At 32.8% G+C, this 22,044-nt stretch overlaps 1 protein-coding gene across 2 annotated transcripts; it reads left to right on the top strand.

Moving 5' to 3' along the window:
• The first annotated feature begins 16,472 nt into the window (after positions 1-16,472).
• LOC116111436 (transmembrane 9 superfamily member 5) lies at positions 16,473-20,552 on the top strand. Of its 2 annotated transcripts, none has more exons than XM_031397616.1 (7): positions 16,473-16,705; positions 16,897-16,937; positions 17,435-18,023; positions 18,125-18,256; positions 18,462-18,618; positions 18,716-19,200; positions 19,947-20,552. In XM_031397616.1, the coding sequence occupies exons 1-7, from the start codon at positions 16,545-16,547 to the stop codon at positions 20,161-20,163; spliced, it is 1,782 nt and encodes a 593-aa protein (XP_031253476.1). In that variant the 5' UTR covers positions 16,473-16,544; the 3' UTR covers positions 20,164-20,552. The 2 variants fall into 2 exon arrangements, with proteins under 2 accessions (XP_031253476.1, XP_031253477.1); XM_031397617.1 differs by having other exon boundaries at positions 16,630-16,705; positions 17,423-18,023.
• Positions 20,553-22,044: the final 1,492 nt, after the last annotated feature.

Here is a 22,044-nt window from a genome sequence, read left to right as displayed (position 1 = left end):
AATATCTACACAAAAATTGTATAAACCACTAAGACCGTAAAAACTTTATAATTTCCATATACTTACACCAAAAAAAATGCCACCAAAACATCATGATTCCTTACAAAAGAACAAAAACTCAACCCAGAAATCTGTTACAATTACCATAACAAATTGTGTGACGAATCATTGCAAAAACAATTCAGAATAACAACACCACTCTTCAAGCAATACGGTTAACGTAAGTTTTACTAATATCATCATGTTTCGTTAATCTATTGATTTCATTGTTTTGTTAGTCATACAGAAAACCGTATGTCGACTCCTAGCAATTGAAACGGATTATGCCGAATCACTTGTGTCTTTAGTTCTTAACAGCTTTCTAATACATAAAAACCAAAATACATGTTAGAATCGATATTTAAATGAACCATATTTTTCACACTTTTTTATTGTTAACTTCTTGATCATACAGGTAATGATATTATGATTACCAACTATTTGAAACTATTATTTACACTTTTTTTGTTGTTGTTGTGGATCTTGTGTTTGGAAAACACCTTATTATTATTGTGGATCTTGCATTTGAAAATCATTATTTACCTTACAATTTACAAATGAAAATCGCTAAACCAACAGACAAACGTAAAGCAAGTCTTACAGAGAAGAAACATCTTCAAACAACGACACAAACTACCAGCAATAACAACGACAGGGCTTTCAATTCCGAAGATCCTTGTAGAAGCATAAAATAAGCATACTTCACTACTGCTTGGAACACATTTGTTCTTCATGGAACATGATAAAAACAGAGGATTACAACTACTTATTGCATCTTGCAAACAAAATAACTAGCAAGCAATGTATCAGACCGCCATTACTCTAGTCACTATGCACGATAGTAGAGGTGTAAAAACTCTAATGAAATTAGTGAAACTAACCAATCAATTCCACAAACTGAAAAATTGTAGGGAAGTGTTCAAGTCCATGACTCCAACTATGACAATTCTCATTAAAAGGAGAATATTTTGGATTTGCGACAAAGAGAATCAAAATCGTATACATTGGGACATATCAATGTTGCTAGAAAATATCAATGTTGCTAGAAAATATCACATATCCAAGATGTAACGTAGATTACCAACTAGTATGTATGAAATATAATTTGTAGTGAGTTCTTTATATGATTTATTACACATGTACAAATTTAAATGCTTTTTAATTTATTCTAAAAATAGAAATTAAAACTCATTGGATTGTCTACACATGTTTGACAAACATCAATCTAAATATATTATAATGTCAGTTAACAAAATCTATAAATAAACATTCCTATCGCACATCGAAAAAAACTTCCATTCTATTAGCAACCAAATTCAATCCCACGACGAACGATATCATCCATTTGGAGCACGGTTGCCGAACAATTATTCACTATCCAACTGATATATTATAATATCATCATGACATTTCTCACTTGAATACTTAACAAAATAATTATTATGTTTGTTACCGTTTCGTATCCTCTTATTCAAAAACTTATTAACGTTTTTTCGATTGACGTGTTTACTTATTCCTAGACATTTATTCGTTTTTCCAAAGAACCTCTTGTATTCTCAAAAAAAAAAAAAATTTAATTTTAAATAAATAATTTACATAATATTAAAGTGATACCAACACAAATTCAGAGAAGTCATCTCCATCATTTTTTTTATCAATCAAATTAAATCTCACGTTGAACGATAACATCCATTTGAAGCACGGTTGTCGAACCATTATTCATGATCCAATCGATATATTATAATATCATCATGATGTTTCTGACTTGAATACTTAACAAAATATTTATTACGTTTACTACGGTTTCGTATCCTCTTATCCAAAAAGTTATTAACCTTTTTTTAATCAATATGTTTACTTATTACTAGACATTTATTTGTTTTCCCAAAGCACCTTTTGTATTCTTTAAAAACAAATAAATACTTTTAAATTTTAAATAAATAATTTACATAATATTAAAGTGATACGAACACAAATTCAGAGAAGTCATTGACCAGATGTTAAGATAAAATTAATAATTATACCTCTATAATTATTAATATCAATTGTACATATATGTTACTAAATCACTCATGCAAGTTGAGAAAACTACTTGAATATTATAGGGTCTAATCGTACAATCGATATTATTTTTCCAATTTATTCTTCTTACCCTTTCTATTAAACTCATGCTAGTTAGATCTTATTCTTCTTAAACAACCATGTTTATTTATTATAACATCTTTATTCATATTCCATTTGTTTCTTTTATATTACTAATTAAACAAAACATATCAAAATATATTCTAATATGAATCAACAAAAATTTAATTAACAAACTAACATAGTCAATAAAACATAAACAATTAAACAAGACCAATACCTAACCGTATAAATATTTTATATTAATTGATATATTATCACATCATCACAACATTTGACTTGAATATTTAACAAAATATTTATTACCGTTTCCTTTAAAATTGTGCCAATAAGATATTACTATTATTAGATCACCATGTTTATTTATTGTTGATCGATATACTGTACTATTATGTGATATTTTTTATTTGACATTACTACTAAAAATCAGGATATTAGAATTTAGTTTTAATTATGGATTAATGTACTTACTTTTTGATTGATGTGATTGATATTTTGATGATATCTCATATTGTGATATTTAATGTCGTTCTTAATGTATAGCTTTTGTTAAAGTATTGATCAAATAAATGACACTGTTTATGTAGATATTTATACGATATTAATGGAGTTCATGAAAGAAGACATTTATTTTGATGAAACACGATCCGTTTCCCACTGGTTTAAAAAAATTTGTACTAATCAAATGTCTCAAATGCTTAATATACCTATATAGAATTAACATGAATGCAGACCGTTTACATTTAAATATAAGTAATACTTAACATTAAATGATTAATACAACCATCATTAATTTACAAAACTATTAAAAACCAGATTCAAATAACAACGCTGACTCCTATTAATAATTAACAGAACATTATCTAAGCAGTTGAAAAAAAAAAAAAAAAACTGTTCGCTACCCACACGCGAACTATATAAACCACAGATACCATATCGACAACATAATTTCCATATACTTGCACCCAAAACAGCACCAAGACATCATGATTCCTTTCAAAATAAAAAATAAAAACATCCCACAGGTCTATTACAATTACCATCATAAATTCTACAACGAATCATTGTGAAAGCAACCAACAAAGATCACACAACTTTACAAGCAATACGGTTAATGTAAGTTTTACTAAAACCATCGTATTTCATTAATCTATTGATTTCATTATTTTCTTAGTCATACAGAAAATGATATTATACAAAATGGTTAAACATACAACTAATAACAATAAGATAGTGGTTTATTCCGCAGCAGTCTTATAACAATAATGGTTAACTATACAAATGACTCTGTCGAACCATGTGCATCTTTAGTTGTTAATAGTTTTCGAATACATAAAAAAAAAAAAAAAATTGCATTTTAGGATCCATATTTAACTGAGTCATATTTGGCACACTTATTTATTCTTAATTGCTTAAGCATAAGGTAATGGTATTGTGATTCCCAACTATGGATTTTTTTTTTTTAACTATTACAAATCTTGTGCTTCGAAACTACTATTTACCATACAATTTACAGGTGCAAATCTCTGAACAAGTAAGCAAACATAAAACAAATATTGCAAAGAATGGACATTTCGAAACGACACAAACTACCACCAATAACAACAGCGAGACTTTCAATTTTGAAGACACTTGCAGAAGCAGAAAATAAACAAGCTTTGCTATTTTTGGAAACAAATTGTTATCGAACATGATACATATATGAGATTAAAACTATTGATTGCAGTTTGCCAAAAATATAACATGCAAGCAATATATCACACTGCCGTTGCTCTGCTTACTGTACATGACAACAAAGGTATAAAAATTCTAATGAAATTAGTAAAACTACCTAATCATTTCTACAAACTGAAATATTGCAGGGAAGAATTCAAGTCCCTGACTCCAACTACAACAATTCTCATTAAAAGACGAATATTTGGGACTTGCAACAAGGAGAATCAAAATCGTATACACTAGGACAAATCAACATCACTAGAAAATATCACATGTCATAGATGTAATATGGATTACCAAATAGTCTGTATGAAATTTATTTTTTAGTAAGTTTCTTATGTAATTTCTTGCACATGTACAAATTTAAATGTTTTTTAGTTTAATCTGAAAATAGAAGTTAAAACTCACTCAATTATCTACAATTGATCCAAATATTTATAACTTATAAAGAAAAATTGATCACAAAATTACAATGATCAGTAAAACGTAAACAATATTTAATAAAAATATTAAACACCAATGATTATGACATTTCAAATAATTAAACATGTTCGACAAACAACGATCTAAATACTGTTCCTATAACATATAAAAATAAATTTCCATTCCATTATTCGTTAGATTAAATTCTATGCAAAACCACAACATATTTTGGAAACCCGCCTGCCAAACCATTGTTAACTATTTTTTACACTCTCCTTTAATGCGCCACAAACAGTTTTGCTACTGTTTCGTATCTCATTGCGCAATAAGTTGTCAACACTTTTTCAATCAACGTGTCTATCTGTTACTAAATGTCTGTTAATTTTCCCAGAGCAACTTTTTTATTGTGTGATATAGTACCCTAGAAATTGTTTAAACATTCTCGCATAAAAGATGAGTTCAAATTTATTTCCTCTGTTTGTTTCCTACTTCTATTTACATAAAACAAGTCAAGATACATTCTAATGTGAAGTAACAAAATTTTAATTACAAGACTAAATTACTGGATATAACATAAATAATATTAGACAAAATTGTTTATAAAAATGTTAAAAAATTGAACATATTCAACAAACATCAATCTAAATATATTATAATCTTAATTTAAAAAAAAAAAAAACTAGAAAAAACCATTTCTATTACAGATTTAAAAAAAAAATTGTAGCATTATTGATCGAACAAATCAAAGTCGAACTATATGCATGTTTCATAACCATATTGCCGAACCAAAATTAAAAAATTAATAAATATATTATGACATCATCATATAATCTCTGACTTTGATACTTGACAAAAACATTGATTATCCATCCTTTAAAAATATATCAATAAGATTTTATTATTAGTAAATCACAGTGTTTATTTATCATAATAACTCAACATCTTGCTGAACAATCATTAACTACCTAACTAATATGTTGCACACTTAACAAAATATTTATTACAGTTTTCTTTAATATTGTACAGATAGTCTACTAACGTTTTGTATTACCTTATCCAAATTATTATTAACACTTTTTCAATCAACACGTTTATTTAATACCAGCTGTCTGTTCATATCCCACATTTTCGTATACTATTCTCCTATAAATATTGCTTTGACATCAATTACCCATTTAACTTTCTTCAACTTTCTTCAGATACTATACACCTTAATTGTTCATTTCTTCTCCACAACTTAATTCGAAAATGGCTGATAAAACATTGCAACCAAAAGAATCTGCAAGGAATACCAGCAACGATCTCAACAACAATAATTCTCCACCGAGGCAACCAGAAGGTATGAATGTTCCACATTTTTTGTATCCTAAATTACAAAATGTCAAACAAAACAGTGATACATATTTGCGGGAATATAAAAACCATTAAAAAATATTTTTTTTTATAGTCGAGAGTTCACCTCATAATTATATTTACACATTCATGTTACCATTTCCATATATTTATAACATTTGATTGTCTATTGTTTTTGCAATTGGTTTAGACATTTTTCAGGTAATGCTGGAATTGAGGGAGATTTTCAAAAAAGTTGAAACCAATCTGGATGATCTACATACTGCAAGAGACAAATTTAGAGAAGTCATTGACCAGATGTTACAAATCATGGAATCTGTCATGGATATTATTTATAACATAAACAAAAGAGAGTATGCATATGCACTAGAGGAACTAAACAACTATAAAAAAAATAGAAAATAAAGTCTACATCGTCCAAACCCACTTCACAATATGAATAAGCGATGTACTTATTTCTTTTATAATAAAGTATTATTCTCTATATTCAATTTTATGTTGATTTTGGTGTTACTCATTAATTGATTGAAAATTGTTCTCCATCATAACACATTGATTTTGATTTAATTCTTTCATCTTCACACATTGGATGAGTATTAATAATAATTATATAATTACATTACATAGGCATTCCAAAAATCTAACAATTTAAAAAAAAAAAAAAACATATAAAGATGGAAGTTAGTCTATTTTCAAACCTTGGCTGGAGAGAATCCTATACTGTGAGGAAAAAAATTATCAGTCAATGTCAAACCTGAAAATGAACTCAATATAAATGTTAAGTTTAAATAATTGATCTTCATAATATTAATTGATATTAATAATTATAAATGTACAATTATTAATTTTATTTTAACACAACTCTATACATATATAGAAGTTATATTTACTCTAAAACTTGTATAATTTAACAATTATCATCTCTTAATCTAATTACTTTATTCTGTTAGAATACATTTGTTTACAACCTATTTCAAAAATATTAAATAAACATACCTGTGTAAGACGCAGGCCTCATGTCTAGTTTTATGAGATAAAACAGAAAATGAAACAAAATCGAGAATGCCTCTTACTTTTTCTTTTTTCTTTTCTTAGCATAAATAAATACATACATTTCTATGCTGAAATTTTTAAAGTTGTTTCAACAAAGAAAAAAAGATCTTTCATTTATTCTATACAAATTTGATTCAAATATACAGCATGAGTGTTGATGCGATTTTCTGCACCAGCCTGAATGTCAGGGGGCAAAAGCAAGTGTCAACTAGGGATACTCGGTTGACTCCCGACAGAACCGAGTAGGATGGGTGCGTGGTTCCTGGGAATCAGAAAAGAGGTGCTTATGATCTAGACGAGACTGGACTTGTGTGTGAGCAATGTGACAAAAAAAAAAAAAAAAAAAAAAAGAAACTAGCTTTTTAAGTGGTTTGGCCGAGCAATGGAATCAGGCCTATGTCCACTATTTCTTTTATAAGTGATGATTATAAAGGTTATCTCAGTGAGATGACTACAACTGATTGTGTACTTTTCTTTTGAATTTCTCTACTCTTGAGCCCTTTACCTCTGGACCTTTGAAATCCCCTTTTTGGGGATTGTAATTTGGTATTTATAAGAGTTTTTTGTGGCGGTAGTTAGTGGAAGTTGGCGTCAGCGGAATGATTATCATCTCTACTCTGACACCAATTGGGTTATCGAGGAAGTCAGGCCATCATTGTGTTTAGTGGTGATTACATCTGTGGTTAACCGGAGTTTGTCGGAGAGTTTAGTGATGGTTTAAGCCAAACAGCTGCATTACTACACGTGGTGCTCATGCGACCTAGCAAGCTTGTTAGGTGTCACCCTTAATGTTAACCTATGGACACCTGATTTTCCAGTCACAAGTTTTATCGTGAGTTTCAAGTAAACTTCCAGCTCGGATGATTGAGTGTGGCTTGCGAGCTAGGATACTTAGCGTCCTTTCCAGGCTAGAGGTAGGTCAGATTTTCCAGCACAACAATGAGTATATCGTTTTCAAAAAGAATTAAATTGATTAAAAAATATTTTATAAATATACAATTTTAAAAAATACACATAAAAGTTTGGGTCCGAGTCGTATTGAGTATATTAATACTACCGAATATAAGTACAAAACACATAAAACGGTGCGGACTGAAGGAAGGAGATTGATAAGTTGCATAATTTAAGTGTTTTTAGGGTTGTTTTGATGTTAGTTTAGTTAACTTCTCATTTGTTTCCTTTGTTTTTTATGTTTGTTTTTGTTAAGTTTGAGATATGAATGGTTACCTATTGATTTGGATAACTTTTATGTTTTTTTAGGCTTTGATTGAGTAGATTGGAGTATTGGAATGAAATTGGGACTTAAAGCTTGAAGAAGTTGAGATTGCCCTTCAGTCTTGAAGACCACGGCCATGCCTTGGTAGTTCACCATGGCCATGGTGATGGAACAAAGAGAAAACAAAGAGACCAGTAAGCACCATGGCCTAGGCTGTGGTGACTTAAATTTGGCCACGGCCAGGGTTGTGGCGGAAACTATTAGCGCATTTTTATCAGTTTTTCTTTCCTTTTTCACTTAGGACTCTTTTGGGTATTTAAGTATAATTGAGATCAGTTGTCAAGGGACGAATTTTGCATATTTTTGAGAGGAGAAGACGCATTCTTGAGGCTTGAAGACTGAAGATCAGATTTAAGAGTTTGATTTTTTTTCTTTTCAAATCTGAATATGTTTTCCTTTTTCTCTATTTTTTCTTTATTCTTAGTGGAGTAAATCTCTTTTGTTAGGAGGATGAAACCCTAATTATGTTTTGAACAATTTTTATTCTTAAACCAGATTTATGTTTATGAATTTGTGCAGAGTTTAGGTTTAATGCTTTATGAATGTTGGATTGATTCAATTACCTTGATGATGTTTCGAATAGAGAAGTTAGGGTTTATTGCTTAATCATATTCATAATTGTTCTAGGAATAACATTGCACAACATATAAAACTAGAAGTAATCGAATAGAGATTCTAGGATTAATTTGTGGTCCATCAATCATAACCGAATAGGGCGAATTAGTCGTAAGGATTGATGAATTTATGCTCTTAATTTCAGAGTAACCGAATGGATCTATATTAAGTTGAATATTATGCCTGAATAAGGATAATTGGCCTGAAGAATCCTACCAATTCATGCACAACAGGTATTAAGAGTGGTTGTCAAGCTATTAGGGGGAAATTTGTACCCTAACTTAATTAATATGGCAAGTTCATCACATTATTATTTGTTTAATTTACTTATTTTAATCCTTACTTTTACACTCTAAGATTTCGTTTTCTCAAATAACTGTAAATAGTTTTAGTGTATTACAATATTCGCTTTGATCTCTATGGGATGAACTCAAACTCATCACTTTATTACTTGAACACAACTAGTGCACTTGCTAAGGTTGATTTGTCGCATCAAGTTTTTGGCGCCGTTGCTAGGGATTATCAGATTGTTTGTGATTATTTTAAATTACTTGTTACTTTGAGATTTTTTATTTTGTTTGTTTTTTTTATTGAAACCAATAAGTGTTTCTACTAGTGTATACCAGAGCCTCTGGAAAGATTTTACTAGCATTTGATCCGAGATAGAGCGCACTTTTAACGTAAGAAGAGAGCAATCAAAAGGGACACATGGTGATCACGATAACCCAATAATGGAACACCACCAGCAACTCGTACACTAAACGAGTACTCTACACCCCATCTCTAAGGGAGCAACATCAAGCATTCGACACCAGTGATCAATGCCAACACCTTTGAGATAAAGCCACAATCTCCAGATGATTCAGCAGTCAGTGCAGTTTGGTGGTTTGGCAGATGAAGATCCCAACTTACATATTACAAATTTCCTGGAGATTTGTGATACTTTTAAGCACAATAGTTTCTGACGAAGCTATAAGACTAAGATTGTTCCCATTTTCATTAGAGACAAAGCTAAGAGTTGGTTGACCTCATTACCAGCAGGGTCATTACAACCTGGGAGCAAATGACACAAAATTCCTGAGTAGGTATTTTCCTCCGCAAAGACTGCACAATTGCGTAATGATATTACTATGTTTTGGCAGGTGGTGCAGAGTCACTATACGAAGCATGGGAAAGTTCAAGGACATGCTCGGAGATGTCCCCACCATGAATTACCGGTTTGGCTACAAGTCCAGACGTTCTATAATGGTCTTAATAGTGAAGTTCGAAAATGATCAATGCTGCTGCAGGGGGTACTTTAGGTAAGAAGCACCAGAACAAGCTTATGAATGGCTGGAGGAAATGCTTCAAACTCTTATCAATGGCCGATAGAGGTTGCCTGTGAGAAGAAGCGCGGTGTTCATAACATAGATGCTATCACAGCTTTGGCAGCAAATGTGCATTAAATAAGAAGATTGATGGATTTCAAATGCAAAAAACCTGCAATAGTTGCTTCTATGTTTGATTTTTGTGGCGAAGATCACCCTAACCATGAGTGTCAATCAGGTAACATGTTTGCTGTTAATTCTATGCCTGATCAAGCTACTTTGTTTAAAATTTTCGCAGGCCTAATATAATCCATACAGTTGAAACATATAATCCAAGGTGGAGGAATCACCCAAATTTCTCTTGGAGTAACAACAATCAAGTGAAACCTCCACCGCCAGGTTTTCAATCTCAAGAGAAGAAATCAAATTTAGAAGAGATGATGGCGAAGTTCTTGAGTACTACAGAGACAAGAATTCAGATCAAGAGCTTCCATCAAGAATTTAGAAGCTCAAATTGGCCAGTTGGCCAATATCATTTTGGGTAGACAGCAAGGGCATTTACTGAGTGACACAGAAAGGAACCCAAGGGAGCAATGTAAGGCCATAACCTTGAGGGATGGAAAGGTGATTGGTGAGAAGAATCACAAAGAGGCAGAGTGAAGTAAAGTTACCGATCTTTATTGAGAAAGAAAGCGAATTCAGAAAAAGAACGAGACTAAGGTAAAGGGAATTCCAAGAGGTAAAGGAAAAGGTACGTCAAATTATGATTCATTTGTTTTGAAAAAGATGTTATCTAAATTCCTTATCCTGATAGAATTAGAAAGGATAAACTGGATCAACAATTTTCAAAGTTTTTAGAGGTCTTTAAGAAATTGCAAATAAATATTCCATTTGCTGAAGCTTTAGCACAGATGCCTAATTATGCAGAGTTCTTAAAAGACATCCTTCTACAACAGCGGAAGATCGAGGAGCATGGAACAGTTTGCTCACTGAAGATGCAGTGCCATACTGCAAAAATAATTACCTCCTATCTAAGAGAGCTAGGGAGTTTTACTATACCTTGTGCATTAGGAGATTCATTCTTTGATAAAGCATGTGTGATTTAGGTGCTAGTTTAATTTAATGCCTTATCAATTTTCAGAAGCTAGGACTTGGAGAAGTGAAAGAGACGAACATGTCACTCCAGCTTGCTGATAGATCAATCAAACGACCTAAAGGCATTGTTGAGACATTTTGTTAAAGTAACAAATTTATCTTTTCGGTGGACTTCATAGTTCTTGATATGGAGGAGGATCGGGAGGTGCCTCTAATTTTGGGACATCCATTTTTAGCGACAGCTCGTGCCTGATAGACGTGCAACAAGGAAAATTAATTCTAAGACTAAATGATGAAGAAATTGTTTGATGTCCATAAACGCATGAAAATCCACTGCATGTTATATTGAATCTTTTGTTTTCACTCTGACGTTTTGGTGGGATTGTAGGTGATCACAGAGAAGAAGTTTTGTAGAGGACTCTTTGGAGAGATGTCTAATGGAGTCAAGCACAATAGAGATGAAGACATGTGCTTGAAAGAAGCTGAAGCGTTGAGAAAGAATCTCTGACTGATAATATATGGAGCTAAAGGAGGATTTGCATAAAACTCCTAATGAGGCTCCTAAACTTGAGCTTAAACCTCTTCTTTCACATTTAAAATATGCTCTTCTAGATAAAGATGCTTATCATGTGTACATTTATGCATCTTTGACAAATTTGGAGGAGAAGTCACTGCTAGACATTTTGAGGAAGCACAAGAAGGCGATGGATGGACAATTGCTGATATCAAGGGAATAGCCCTCCATCTGCATCATAATCCCTCATGGAAGAGAATTTCAAGCCAACAATACAACCGCAAAGGAGATTAAATCCTGCCATGCAAGAAGTGGTACGAAAGGAAGTTAAATTACTCGATGCAGTTTTACAGCGTTGTAGGAATCAATCTTGTACTGAATTGGGAGAAGTGCCATTTTATGGTACGAGAAGGTATCGTGCTTGGACACAAGATCTCTGAGCGGATTGAGGTTGAAAACCAAAATGGAAGTGATTGAAAATTACCTCCGACGACGACGTTCGAGTAGTCGAAGTTTCCTTGGCCATGCAGGATTTTATAAGATTTATTAAAGATTTCTCAAAAATTGCAAAACCCCTTTCTAATCTTCTTGCCAAGGATATAAAATTAACTTTGATTCTGAATGTTTGCAGGCCTTTAATTTCCGGAAGGAGAAGCTAGTGACAGCACCTAGTGTGTCGCACTAGATTGGAACAATGCCTTTGAAATCATGTGTGACGCGAGTGACTATGCCATCGATGCTGCTCTCGGTCAAAGGAAAGACAAAATTTTTTAGGTCATATCCTATGCCAGTCATACCCTTAAATGGTCCGCAACTGAACTACACAACAACACGAAAAGAATTACTAGTAGTGGTCTTCGCATTCGAAGTTTAGATCCTACCTCATAGGCACAGAATCCATAGTCTACACGATCACGCAGCTCTACGACATCTCCTTGCTAAGAAGGATGCCAACCATGCCTTATCAGATGGGTCCTTCTACTTCAAGAGTTTGATTTGGAGATTAAAGATCGAAAGGGGACAAACAATCAATTGCTGATCATTTATCCCGACTAGATAATTCAATCCTTGAAAGGGAGATATTAGTGCAGAATTTCCTGATGAGCGAATTCTATCTCTTAACTCTCTTTTTCTAAATCTCCATGGTTTGCTGATTTGGCTAATTTTCTTGCAGGAGGCTGGATTCCAAAGCATTTTACATTCCAGCAAAGGAAGAATTTTTGGCTGATGTCAAATATTATTTGTGGGAAGACCCTTACTTGTACAAACTATATGCAGATCAGTTGTTCAAAAATGTGGGCCGGAAGAAGAGATTGGAGCTATTTTGAGTCATTGCCATGATAGAGAACCGAGGCATTTCGGCAATCGCACAACGGCAAAGGTGTTGCAATCAGGTTTTTATTGGCCCACTGTTTCGAGATGCTCAAAGGTATGTCCTCTTGTGATCGTTGCCAAAGAACAGGTAATATATCTAAGAAAGATGAGATGCCTTTAAATATATATTTTATGTGAAATTTTTGATATTTGGGTATTGTTTCATGGGACCGTTTCTATCATCGTTATGAAACGCTTTTATACTTGTGGCAGTAGATTATGTTTCTATGGGTGGAGGAAATTGTCACCAAAACTAATGATTCTAGAACAGACTCAAATTCCTTAGGCGGAATATTTCACTAGATATGGAACTCCTAGGCAATCATTAGTGATGGTGGGAAGCATTTTTGTAATCACCAATTTAATGCACTATTAAGAAATATGGAGTCACACACAAGGTAGCCACTCCTACCATGCCCAAACAGTGGTCAAGTAGAGGTCTCAATAGAGAGCTAACGAATTTAGAAAAGACCATGTGCCTTTAAAAAGATTGGGCGATAAAGTTAGACGATGCTTTATGGGCATATAGGAGCCTTCTTAAACACCTATAGTATGTCACCTTATAGGTTAGTATTTGGAAAAGCATGTCACCTGCCGGTGGATATAGCACAAAAGCTTATTAGCTACTAAATTGTTGAATTTTGATGTGCACAGTGCAGGTGCTAAACGTCTTTTGCAGGTGAGTGAGCTAGATGAATTTTGTCATTGGGCTACGAGAGTGCTAGTTTGTACAAGGAGAAGACAAAGAGATGCTAGTCACATTGTGAAAAAGGAGTTCCAGCCAGGACCAAGTTCTTCTTTACAATAGTGTCTTCGTCTTTTCCCAGGACAGCTAAAATCAAGATGGACGGGTCCATATGAGGTAATTCAAGTACACCTTTTGGAGTAATTGAGATCCACCATGGAAAGACAAGTGAAACGTTTAAAGTTAATGGACACCGTTTGAAGCACTATGTTGGAGGATGTTTCGATCCAAACACCGCGTCCGTCCAGTTTCTTGAATGAAGAAAGTGGAGAAAGTCAAGCTAACGACTCTAAATTAGAACTATCAATTTCTTTTCTTTTCTTCTTCTACAATTATTTTATTTTTGTTTGATTTTTTTTTTATTTTGTTTTGTTATCGTGGAACAAGGAACAAGTTTGGGAAGCTTAGTGTAGAAGAAAAGACAATTTTAGGCAGAATAAAACATGGCGACCCTGTGTTATTTACACAGCTGTGGCATGTTAAAATAAAAAGCTTGCAGATTATAGCCTGTACCATGGGTACCCTGTGTCATTTTACACAGCCGTGGCCATGGGCAAAAAAAAAAAAAAATCTATTTTTTTTTCAGGGAAGTTTCTATCTTTTATTTTCCATATTTTTCATTTTGGTTTTTTGTTTTTTATGCATTGAGGACACTGCCTTCTTTATTTGGGGGATGGGCGTTTGATTTGTGTTGCATTGTTGATAGTTTGTTTCTTTTGTTTGGTGGTTTGTTTTTAGGAAGTGTTTATTTTATTTGTGTGTTTTTGGTTTGTATTTTGTATTGGTTGCATGGTGGTTATTATGCTTGTGCTTTTGATACATCCCGAACGAAACTTTGTGATATCCCAAAGAAAAAAAATGCTTTTTGTGATGAACTTTGTAATCATTTGGAGTAATGGTAGTATCAAGTCATTGATAGATTCAAACATGCTCATATCTTTAGGAATGCGAAGAGTATGCAATCTAGATGGTTATGCAAATTCTGGTTTATTACTTAACTCTATTATGTACTAGCTAGTCTTGTCTTCACTCCCTACACAAAAAAAAAAAAAAAAAAAAAAAAAAAAAAAAAAACTGTATATACAGTCTTGAAATATTAACTATCTTTTTGTTTATTTTTGAATGAACTACTCCGCTGTTTTGAGTTGCTTAGTAACTAGGAGTATTCATGAGCCCCATGTTTACTTTTGCGTCAAACCGTGGCTTGAAGTATGAGTATGCAAAACACTTTAGTGTTTGTGACATTGATGAGTAACCAGGGGCACTCATCACAATGTGTGCATTCTCTAAAAGGTGATGTGACAATTTGAGAGCAATTGAAAAAACAAAACAAAAAAAACAAAAAAAAAATAATAAGTAGGGGGTTATATAAAGTCTTGGTGCGTATCAGTTTGAGGAAAGATTGGAGTTCATAATTAGCTGGGTTGTATGTTTGGCAGCATGATATTATTTAAAGCATGTTTGATTTCTTTTCGTTGATTTTGGGAATGCTGCGAATCCTTGATGATTGTTGAGTTTATTTTTCTGATATTTTCTTTACTCGAGGACGAGCAAAGGATTAGTTTGGAGAGTTGATAAGTTGCATAATTTGATGTGTTTTTAGGGTTGTTATGATGTTGTTTAGTTAACTTCTCATTGTTTTCCTTTGTTTTTTATGTTTGTTTTTGTTAAGTTTGAGATATGAATGGTTACCTATTGATTTGGATAATTTATGTTCTTTTAGGCTTTGATTGAATAGATTGGAGTATTGAATGAAATTAGGACTTAAAGCTTGAGAGTTGAGATGTGCCCTTCATTCTTGAAGACCCACGACCATGCCTTGATATTCACCATGGCCATGGTGATGGAACAAAGAGAAACAAAGAGACCAGTAAGCACCACGCCTAGCTTGGTGACTAAATTTGGCCACGGCCAGGGTGTGGGCAGAAACTATTAGCGCGTTTTTATCAGTTTTTCTTTCCTTTTTCACTTAGGACTCTTTTGGGTATTAAGAATAATTGAGATCAATTGTCAAGGGACGAATTTTGCATATTTTTGAGAGGAGAAGATGCATTCTTAAGGCTTGAAGACTGAAGATGATTTAAGAGTTTGATTTTTTATTCTTTCAAATCTGAATATGTTTTCCTTCTTCTCTATTTATTTCTTTGTCTTAGGATGGAGTAAATCTCTTTTGTTAGAGGAGGATAAACCCTAATTATGTTTTGAATAATTTTTTATTCTTAATACCAATTTATGTTTATGAATTGTGCAAGAGTTTAGATTTAATGCTATGAATGTTGTTGATTCAATTACCTAATGATGTTTCGAATAGAAGTTAGAGTTTATTGCTTAATTCATATTCATAATTGTTCTATGGGAATAACATTGCACAACATAAAAACTAGAAGTAATCAAATAAGATTTTGATATTTGTGGTCCATCTAATTCTAAACCAATAGCGAATTAGTCGTAAGAGATTGATGAATTTTTGCTTCTTAATTTTAGAGTAACCGAATAGGGATCTGTACTAAGTTGAATATTATGCCTGAATAAGGATATTAACTTTAAAAGAATCCTCAATTCATAGCACAAACAGGTATTAAGAGTGTTATCAAGCATAATTAGGGGAAAATCTATACTCTAACTTTATTAATATTAAAAGTTCATCATATTATTTATTTATTAATTTACTTATTTTTAATCCGTTACTTTTATATCGTTTTCTCAATAACATGTAAATGTTTTAGTTATTACAAATATTTGCTTTGATATCTGTGGACGATACTCAAACCTAATCACTTTATTACTTCGCGTTCAGGATGATTAGTCGGATCAGAGATGACAGGAGACATGAAAATGGCGCATCTTCAATTGAGTTTGTAGAGACTTCGAAAGCTCAGAAACCCTGCATCAATGGCTGAAATGGAAGTCAACATCACTTCTTTGTTCTTTCTCTTCACAATCTTCCTTTTCTTTGCTCGATCCGCTTCATCCTCACCGTACAATCATCGTTACGAACCAGGGGATCTCGTCCCCTTATTCGTCAACAAAGTGGGGCCCGTTAACAACCCCAGGTTTATCTTCTTCACATCATTCACTCAATCAGGATTAATTCTTTGTTTAGAATACGAAATCAAATGAATTTCTGCAATTTAATAACATTTTGCTTTTGAGTAGCCAAAGGTTAATTTAATTGTTAACTATTTATGATTTGGAAACCTTGTTTGCTTCCGTTGTTAATTTGTTCATTGTTATTTTATTGCAGTGAGACCTATCAGTATTATGACTTGCCATTCTGCCGTCCAGGTTAGCTTTAGGTAACATAGTAGCAATTTGATTGTATTTCAATTTTGTTATTATAATAACTTTAGCTGCATTTCAATTTATGCCGGGTGAAATTTAATTATAACTATTTAGTTCTCTGAACATTGTATTATGTTCAAGTTCTTGCTGTTAGTTAGAGTTTAATACTATCAAGTTGACCAAGTTGTCTTTCATTCAAATTTGGTATATATTTTTGTTGTTTGTTTATGGTTCCAAATGTAATTATGAATGTGGCTTAGACTTTTCAGTCAAGTGGTAACTTAACGGTTTGTTTATCTCAAGAACTCAGAGGGCAATTTGTGAACAGTGAGATATGTATTTACTTGGTATCCTTTTTCAAGATGTGGATTTTTATAGATAGTTTGTAAAATGTGTTTTATCTGAAAGTTTGGTTTGATATACATGTGTATGTTTTGCTGCTACTGTCACTAAGAAATTTAGAGCTGGAGTAATTGAGTTCTCACCAGTGTGACTTGCAGATTCTATAATCTGGAAGAAGGAATCTTTTGGGGAAGTCCTTAATGGTGACCGTCTGGCTATTGCTTTATATGAGTTGAACTTCATGGAACAAAAAACAGGAACTATTCTTTGCTCAAAGAAGCTTAATGGATATGAAGTTGCGAAGCTCAGAAATGCTGTTTTTAATGACTTTTACTTCCAGATGTACTATGATGGTCTTCCATTGTGGGGTTATGTTGGTAAAATCGAAGAAGACAGCAGGTCACTTAGTGAAAAGAGGAGCAAGTTTTTTCTATTCACACATGTGCAGTTTGATGCTCTTTACAATGGCAACCAGATCATAGAAATATGTGCTTTTAGTGACCCAAATCATATTGTGGATATAACAGAAGATGTTGACATCAATGTTAAATTCACTTATTCAGTCTCCTGGAATGAAACAGAAGATCAGTTTGAGACAAGAATGGACAAATATTCAAGAGCTTCATTACTCCCAGTCCACCACCAGATTCATTGGTTCTCATTTATCAATTCAGTTGTCATCATTGTGCTCTTGATGGGATTGCTTGTTTTGCTTTTCATGCGGCACCTCAAGAATGATCTGATGAAGTAATTTACTGTAATATTTGTTGTTATTGATTTTAATCCAATGAACCATATAGTCCATAGTTTCATGTTTTCTTTCCTAATGTTCTTCCTTTATATTGTAGATGTTCTGATGGAGATGAAGAAGAAGATAAGGAGGTTGGTTGGAAATATATTCACGGTGATGTGTTCAGATTTCCTCGAAACATGTCCTTATTCTCTGCTGTCTTGGGTGTAGGTAACCAGCTTCTGACCATGTAAGTTTCTTCAAATCATTATTCTCTTATTTACTTTTGTACCGTTTTAATAGCTCTATATATCCTTTTCCAGTCCATCTTTTTGGTGCTTCTCTACCTATCTGATCCAGCTTTCAAAATATGACTTACAGGTTTCTTTATTGTTTGACCTTTACAAGTATCAATTTTGATTTATTTTTCAAATATTTGCATTTCTTTTTTGTAGGGTTTTTTTCTTATTTGTATTAGCATTTCTTGGTGTCCTCTATCCGTACAATCGTGGGCTGCTGTTTACTTCTCTTATCCTTCTATATACTCTGACATCTGTGGTTGCTGGGTATACTGCTACTTCTTTCCATAGTCAGTTTTCAAATACTGGATGGGTAATCATTTATTGTCATTTTTAATTATTTTATTTGTGATCATGTTAAATTTAACTTTTCACCATTAGTCAGTGATGCAAGCCACTTAAATTTCCAGGAAAGGAGTGTTCTACTGTCTGGGATTCTATATGTGGGTCCAGTTTCTGTGACCGTTTTCGTTCTTAACACAGTTGCTGCATCTTATGGGGCCACGGCTGCACTTCCATTTGGCACCATTATAGTGATCATTCTCATCTATACCTTTCTCGCTGTCCCACTGCTTGCCTTGGGAGGGATAATTGGATACCGTTTTAGGTCTGAATTTCAAGCACCATGTGCCACAAAGAGAGTCCCCAGAGAAATCCCACCGCTGACTTGGTATCAGAAGACACCTTGTCAAATGTTTCTTGTGGGTCTCTTATCTTTTAGTGCAATTGCCCTTGAGTTACACCACTTGTATGCAAGCTTGTGGGGCTACAAAATATATACTCTTCCCGGCATTTTGTTTGTAATGTTCGTTGTCCTCATAATGCTTACTGTTATGTTGAGTGTTGGTTTGACATACATTCAACTCTCCCTGGAGAACCACGAATGGTGGTGGAGGTATGTACTCTTGCATAGTGTATATATGTGTTCTCTTGCACACCTAGGCTTGTACTTTCTTTTGAATGCTTGTATATTATTGATGCTGACCTGCACGTGTTACTTCTTTGTGGTGATCTTGAACCTTTTATGCTATGAGGATGTATTGACCTAATTGATTGCGGAATTCTTTGATTGAATTGAGGCTTACTTTTTTAAGGAACAAAATGTCATCCCCTTCAGATGAAATGCAAAGTAAAAATATGATTTCTTATACATTCCTTAGGGCAGGATCAATATTTAGTAAGTTGTTTTATTTGTTTACACTTTACACTATGCATACAGGTAGATATTAGATAAAAATGTTTTAACAATTTCTTTAGGCTTGTGTTAAATGTTTGAGGTCATGACTATAATCGTATAAATGGAATGCACTTAATTAGCCTATGAATAAGAAGCTACTGGGTATTGTAAAGGACTATCTTTATCCACTCCAACTCGGGTTGTAGAATCATTAGCCATCCAAAATTTTTAATGAAGCGCTCGTTAGTTGATTGTAAACAATATATAGTAGATGTTTATAAATGACTGGTACACTAGTATTTTGTATGATTGTTGTGTCATATAATGATTTTTCACTGTCATCTGTTATTGAAGTCTTTACATTTTGGTGCAGAGTATTCCCGTTGATGAAATGAAGTGGATTCTCTTTCTGTTTTTGAACTATTGCTGCAAATTAACTAGTTTCTTTTGTCTCTTTGAAGCAGATCTATATTTTGTGGGGGATCGACTGCCATTTTCATGTTTGCATATGGCATCTACTTCTATATCAGATCAAATATGAGTGGTTTTATGCAGTTAGTTTTCTTTCTTGGCTATAATGCTGTCATGTGTTACGGTTTCTTTTTTATTTTCGGAATAATCAGTTTTCGAGCTTCCTTGATGTTTGTTCGCCGAATTTACCATGCTGTTAAGAGTGAATGAGGATGCTATGCATTTCATTGTCACTGTCCATCTTTGGTTCATTTTGTCCCATTCTCCAACAACAATACAAAAAGGGGGACAGGGAGGAATCAATGGAGAAACATCTTCGAATTTGCCCAGTCATTGATGAAATAGACATGAATACACAAATCATTATGCGCTTTCATCTTCATAAGATAAATATTTTCTGTTACTGATTCACTGTCTGTCTTTTAACAACAATGCAGCATTCTGATATGCGCTTTCAAAGTACAAACACACTGAGTTTTGATTTTTCTAATAGGATGAGTCCAATTTAGAACAGTGTAAAAGCATGAAACAAAAATGTACATACAATTGTGCTTTACTAATATGCATCTGTTATAATGTCTTGCAGAGAGACTTGAGAATTTCTGCTTTGTTTTTTTGCTTATTTTGTGTTTTTTTTTTGGGAAGGTTCAATCAAGAATTCAAAACCAAAATCCAACTGGGTTTGTTATAAATCAGGATCAGCTAATCATTTTTTTTTTTACGCCAATATTCCAGCAGGCAGTGTATTTCAATAATTTTTTTTTTTGCCATTTTTGTTTACAATTTTTTTTTTTGTTATTATTATTATCATTCTCAAACTTCCTATAAAGAAAATGTATCATACATTACTGGTTGATATGGATATTTAATTATATAATATTGTGATATTTCGAAACGGAAAATAAGATAAAGTAACTTAAAAATTCAATTAGAAGTTGGAGGGATTTAAAATAAAGAAAGTTTTGAGTCTTTCTACGCTGATAAGATTTTGTTGAGAAAAAAACGAATTTCTAAAAGATAAATAATTATCACTATTTCTTTTCAATTTTTTTCCCTAGTTTTTTTGAGATTATATATATATATATATATATATATATATATATACACATACAATTTCCGTAAATTACAGAATTTTAGTAAAACACTGCGTCTATAGAGTGTTCATAGCTCCCTAGACTGCTTCAGCAAGTTAGTTAGTCCAGTTAAGGCAGTTCCCTTTAGAATAAGATTTTCTCAAAATTTTCGGTTGAGATTGAGACTTACATTCATTCTTCACCGACTTTTTGTTCCCTACCTTTCAAAATCTTTAACACACTTCCCTTATTTTACTTCTTCCTACACTCTAACAAACTTCACTTTTTCAACTTTACTTTCACTACTATAACTCATTCTGTTTCCGTCAGCTGTGCTGTCTGTTTCGTTGGATTCTTAAGGTACTTTGCTTTCATGCCCAGATACTATTTTCTTTAATTTTCTCTTTTTTCTTTTTTTCAATGATTTTGGTTCATTGGGTTTGTGGATCTACATAAGGTTTTACGGTTTCGCTTGTTCTCACATGTCGTTGTCTTCTTTTTCTTATTTTGTCCTCATTCAATGCGTATAATTCCACATGATTGTTACATGTGTTCATTAATATCTCTCCTTTTCTTCTTTAAATTGCTCTTATCTATACTGTTCAAGTTTCTGCTAAAATATTTTTAAAATATTGGAAAATTTTAGACTAGCCATTGTATCCGAAATTGATTATTCCATTTTTTTTTTGTTATAATTTTTTGTTGATTTTGCTCTTTCTGAACTATCGTTAATTGTCTTTGACAATGCAAGATGAATTCTTTGTGTAATCTTTGATTGTTTTTGGTTTCTCATGACCAGGTACAGCAAGAATGATGCATTGCAACCTGCTTGCTAAATCACTCCACTCTTATTGAATTATTGTAAAGTTCAAGATTCGATTTTCCCTTTAATATGGCCAGTTGTTCATCTCTTTGTTTTGCTCCATCTGATGCTCGATTTCAGTGGGAATGCTGCCCTCATTAAGATGGACTCAAGTTTATGGACTTAATTCTTTTAAGAGTTTGACAACAAAGCTGG

Source organism: Pistacia vera, unplaced genomic scaffold (genome assembly GCF_008641045.1).
Source record: "Pistacia vera cultivar Batoury unplaced genomic scaffold, PisVer_v2 Contig637, whole genome shotgun sequence".
NCBI lineage: Eukaryota > Viridiplantae > Streptophyta > Magnoliopsida > Sapindales > Anacardiaceae > Pistacia > Pistacia vera.
Note: the sequence above shows the minus strand (reverse complement) of the source record. Positions and strands in the feature narration are given on the sequence as shown.